The sequence below is a fragment of the Ichthyophthirius multifiliis genome (genome assembly GCF_000220395.1).
Source record: "Ichthyophthirius multifiliis unplaced genomic scaffold scaff_1120509251127, whole genome shotgun sequence".
NCBI classification, from domain to species: Eukaryota; Ciliophora; class Oligohymenophorea; order Hymenostomatida; genus Ichthyophthirius; species Ichthyophthirius multifiliis.
This window is the reverse complement of record NW_004086179.1, coordinates 72,436-77,367: the sequence shown is the minus strand read 5'-3', so window position 1 is coordinate 77,367 and position 4,932 is coordinate 72,436. Positions and strand designations below refer to the sequence as shown.

The 4,932-nt window shown below is 20.3% G+C and overlaps 1 protein-coding gene across 1 annotated transcript, besides 7 other annotated features; it reads right to left on the bottom strand. All coding sequences in view use genetic code 6, as the record gives it.

Moving 5' to 3' along the window:
- On the bottom strand, positions 1-4,932 carry IMG5_145440 (hypothetical protein; the record flags this gene model as incomplete). The annotated part of the gene is made up of 13 exons (XM_004031141.1): positions 1-447; positions 579-737; positions 787-1,120; positions 1,185-1,547; positions 1,592-1,745; positions 1,804-1,894; positions 2,184-2,682; positions 2,743-2,861; positions 2,914-3,276; positions 3,324-3,461; positions 4,047-4,136; positions 4,201-4,681; positions 4,799-4,932. 13 exons carry the CDS (start codon positions 4,930-4,932, stop codon positions 1-3), a joined length of 3,372 nt encoding a protein of 1,123 aa, XP_004031189.1.
- Positions 449-534: a microsatellite.
- Positions 1,130-1,173: a microsatellite.
- Positions 2,112-2,178: a microsatellite.
- Positions 2,867-2,911: a microsatellite.
- Positions 3,992-4,042: a microsatellite.
- Positions 4,689-4,761: a microsatellite.
- Positions 4,828-4,863: a microsatellite.

Here is a 4,932-nt window from a genome sequence, read left to right as displayed (position 1 = left end):
TCATTATTGTTATAAATATAAAGGATTTTCATTTGGAATATCTTTAGGTTTTAAAGAAACACAACTAAGATTTCTAGAAGGGTCTTTTTTAAGCGCCATAAATAAATCGGCATTAAGCAATTTTTCATAATCTTCATAAACATAACTAGGTAAATCAGAATTATTTTACCTTTATGTTATATAAAATTCTTCCAATTAAAGTAAAATTTTTAAATCTGAAAATGATTCATCATCTAAAAAGTCCATTGGATCTGCTATTTTTTAAGCAATAACCAAATGATGGTTTTTTTGTAAATCTTCTTTCCATTATAAAACAATTTAACTAATTTTTGAAGGGCAATATGTTTTCGCGAATAAAGCGGCTTCACTATATCTATTTGTTTTTATTAGAATGTCTATACAATTATCTAAATCAGAAATATAGAAATATATTTAGAAAGCAATATTCTATATATATAAATGTACATTTATAATAATATATATATATATATATATATATATAATATATATATATATATATATGTATATAAATATCAAAAAATTTTATTTTTTTATTTATTTTTTTCAAATAATTTTACCATTTTAGTTTATTCAACTGCCTTTTAGGCTATTTCTATAAGTTCTTCTTTTAAACCTAAAGATGAGTAAATTAAAAGTAGACTTCCTAAATCATCTGAATTTTTAAAACATTCTATTGCTAGATTTATATTTCCTTTTTATAGTGCTAGATCACCGACCTATTATTAATTTTATACTTATGATTTTATAATTTTTATAGGTTTTTACTTATTTTTATTAATTAATATTTTTAGTTTATTATGCTATATTGTTAGCTTCATTTATATTTCCTAATTATAAAGCCAAATCAAATTTATGGTCAATATCTATAGCTATTTAAAAAGCAAGTTCTTTTTTATCTATTGTATCTAAGAATTTTGCTAGTTTATCATAGTATTTCTTTTCGATATTTTCAAGTAGATTTTATGCTCGTTCAATTTCTTCTTTTGCGATTAAACATTAGAATTATGCGACTTATATTGGTATTTCGAAAGAAGAAACATTGAAAAATTTATCGAAAAAATAAATACGGTTTTAGAAATTTACATATCCTAAAATAATCCTATATTACATATATATATATAAATTTAAATATATATATATATATATATTATACTAAAAATAACTTTTTCTTTTCAGTATATGCAAATGTGAACACTCTTCCCATTAATGAGTAACTAATTTTGCCGGTTTAATTTGTAAAAAAGAACATTTATTCTACCCATAATCCTGAGTTTATGTTTTCGTTTATTTCATATTGAAGTTCAAATGCTTCTTCGTATCCTTCGGCGTTTTCCCCTTCTCTTTCCATAAGTTCTTTTACGAGTTCTTACTTATATTCGAGAACGTAAAAGGCTTCAGATGTTGCTATTGAAATTAAGTTATTTGTTATATTCCAATATATCTTATTCACTGAAGAGTCTAATCTTCTTATTATTTTTCCAGTTTCCCAATCATAAAAAATTAAGAATTCGTTACTTTTAGCACATCTATATTTATATATTTATTATTTGTATTTAATTTAATATTTTACAATAGAGTTCCTCCAAATATATTTTCGACCATATAATCAGTTTTTAATTCATATTATAATTCATTATTTCCTTTATAAATTCTTATTATAAAATTATCTTTAACTGCATAATCTCCATTATTTGCCCAAGCAAGATCAGTTCCTTATCCATGAACTTTATTTTTATTTATAAATTTTTTCTAATTCTTATATTTATAAAAAAAAATGAATACTAATGCTTTTAAAATTAGTTGAACGATAAATACAATATTCAGAATCATTAAAAAGTGCAAAGGAGTGTCCGTTTGGAGCATGTCTTAAACCCTTTTTTCAAATAAAAATTAAAATATATTACTTTATGGTAATGATTTTTATGATTATTTATTATATTTTTTTGTATAAAAAATATAAAATTAAAAAAAAGTTATAATTCTTGTTTTCTTATATATATAATTTGACTATTGTAATTTTGAAATTAAATTATAAAAAAAAAAGAAACTAATAAAACTAATAACAATATATATAATGTAAAGAATAATAAATATATATAAATATGAATATATATATATATATATATATATATATATATATATATATATATATTATATTTTACAGTTGGATAAAAATCAGCAGCTCCTAAATCTTTAACATTTATTCCTGGAATATTTTCACCTTCTTTAATATTATCCTCAGTAGTATTTATTGCTTTTAAATTTGATGTAAACACTTCTAAATTTTTTGCATATATAATTTTTCCATTACTTTTTTATATTTTTTTTTTTCTATATGAAATAAAAAATATTAATAACTTTAAAGAAACTACAGGTTCATCTGAACCTATTTTTACTATTACAGAACCTTCATCACATCCAATTGCAATTACATTTGATGAATCTTTGCAAACATCTAAAGACCAAACTCTATCTAAGTTATAATTTAAAGAAGTTTCCAATTTAAAAGTTTAAGAATGCCATATTTTCGCAAAACCATCTTCCCCTCCAGTTATTATTATCGGCAATTCTGGATGGAAAAGTACACAAGTAACATTTTATGTATGACCTTCTAAAGTATGAATACATTATTTTGTTGAACAATCCCATATTTTTACAAGTCTTTTTTTTTTAAAAAAAAAAAAAAATCATCTTTTATAATTAAATAATCATTGTATTTACCTATCATCTCCTCCAGAAATCAAATAATTATGTTCTCCTCTATGATAATCTAAACAATTTACTCCTTACTCATGTCCAACAAGCGAAAAATTCGGTTTATTATTACTAATATTCCATATCTTTAATATAAAATAAATATATATAAAATATATTATAATAAAAAAAATTAACTTTTATTGTTTTATCTATAGATGCTGATGCAAATATATTGGAATCTCTTGGATTAAAAATAAGCATCATTACATAATGTATATGTCCTTCAAAAGATCTTACTAGTGTAAAATTCTTTTCGAAATCCCACATTTTAATGTTTGCGTCATCTGAACTACTTAAAATATAAGGCTCTGAAGGATGAATTAATATATATCTAATATAGTCTGAATGTGCTTCCCATTATTTAATTTTTTCCATTGTATTATAATTATATACTCTTATTTATAAATCATCTGAACCTGCTACTATCCATTATTTACGAGTAACAAATTTAGAGGCTCGAACTGGATTTGGGGAATTCTCAAATGTTTTTGCTATTGTCTATATAATTTTTTTTTTGTTTATATTTTTTAGTGTTTATTTAATACTTAGGTTGAATAATCATATATGGTTATGTTTCCGGAATATAAAGATACCATTACCCAAGGGAGTTCTGTATGTAATTCTATACATTTTACCCTTTCGGATCGGCTAATCATTTTTTTCTTTATTTCGAATTTCAAAGGCTTTTTTATTTTATGTATTTTATTATTTATTTTATGATAATTTTTTATATATAAAATACCATTTTTCAATTTTTATTTTTTTTATTTTTTGAAGTTTAAATTATTAATTAATGTCTATGTTTTTTTTTTTTTTTTTCTAATATATCTTTTATTTGATTAAATTAATATTTACGTGTTTAAAAAATAAAAATTTATTAATAGGCATATTTTTGTGTTTAAAAAATAAATAAATAGAAAAATAATATAATAAAAATTAACAAAAATATAATTAGATTTTAATGAAAAAATCGACTCATTTTTTTTCAATTTTTATTATAAGAAAAAAATCTTCGTCATATATAATATAGTGATTAAATTTGAGGAATTTTTGGAAAAGCATACGCACACTAAATCTTTATTTAAGTTATAATTTAATTTTTAAAAAAATTCTAAGCAAAAAAAATAAAAATTTGAAGGCAAAGAAATATAGTATAATGATTAAATTAGAAAAATTGACTATAAAAAAGAATTATTTATTTTTTTAAATATAAATTAAATTATAATTCATTATTAAATATTTTATTATTATTAAATTTATTATTTAACGAATTCCCATATACATATAACAGCACTAATATGTACATTTAAAGACCTAATTTATCCAAATTAAGGGATTTCAATACACATATCTAGGATCTAAAAAAAAAAAAGTATAAAAATATTATTTTTTTGTTTAAAAAAAAATCATTTAATAAAATACTTCTATGTATTCAGGTGGAATTCCCGTTTTTTCTTTTCCGAGTAATAATATGCATTTATTCGGAAATTAGAAATTTTAAATAAATTAACTTTAAGAAGTTTATTCTAGACCAATAAGCATAAAACCTTAATGCTTTTTAAAATAAAGGAATTTTAGTAAATCTTCTTCTTTTATTTCCATTAAAGGAAGCCATTTTTCAGCTGTTACCGAAACATTTTTAAATTCTTCGGTTTATATTATTTATTTGTTTGGAATTATTAACTAAGATATACCAAAAACTTCACCTGTACGCGTCAAATGTGCAATATTTGGAACTTTCTCTAGTAATGAAGCTACTATTATAATTTCTTTTTGTGAATTTATAAGAGTTTTTTATTTTTCGAATATATTATTTTCATTTTCTATTTAATCGATTTTTCTTTGAAAATTTGAATTAAATTTTTCTTTGCTTTTATTTTAATCTATTAGATCTTAAGAAATTCTGAATTTATATATATATATATATTTATATATATATATATATATATATATATATATATATATATATATATATATATATATTTATTTATCCTTATGTATATTTAATATAATAATTTACATTTTCCATATATCTTCATGTTTAGGAAGAATATCTTCATTTTATTTAATATCTTATATTTATTTTACACATATTTTTTTAATTTAATCAATTATAGATATATGTAATATATCTCCATTACTATCAAAGTTCAT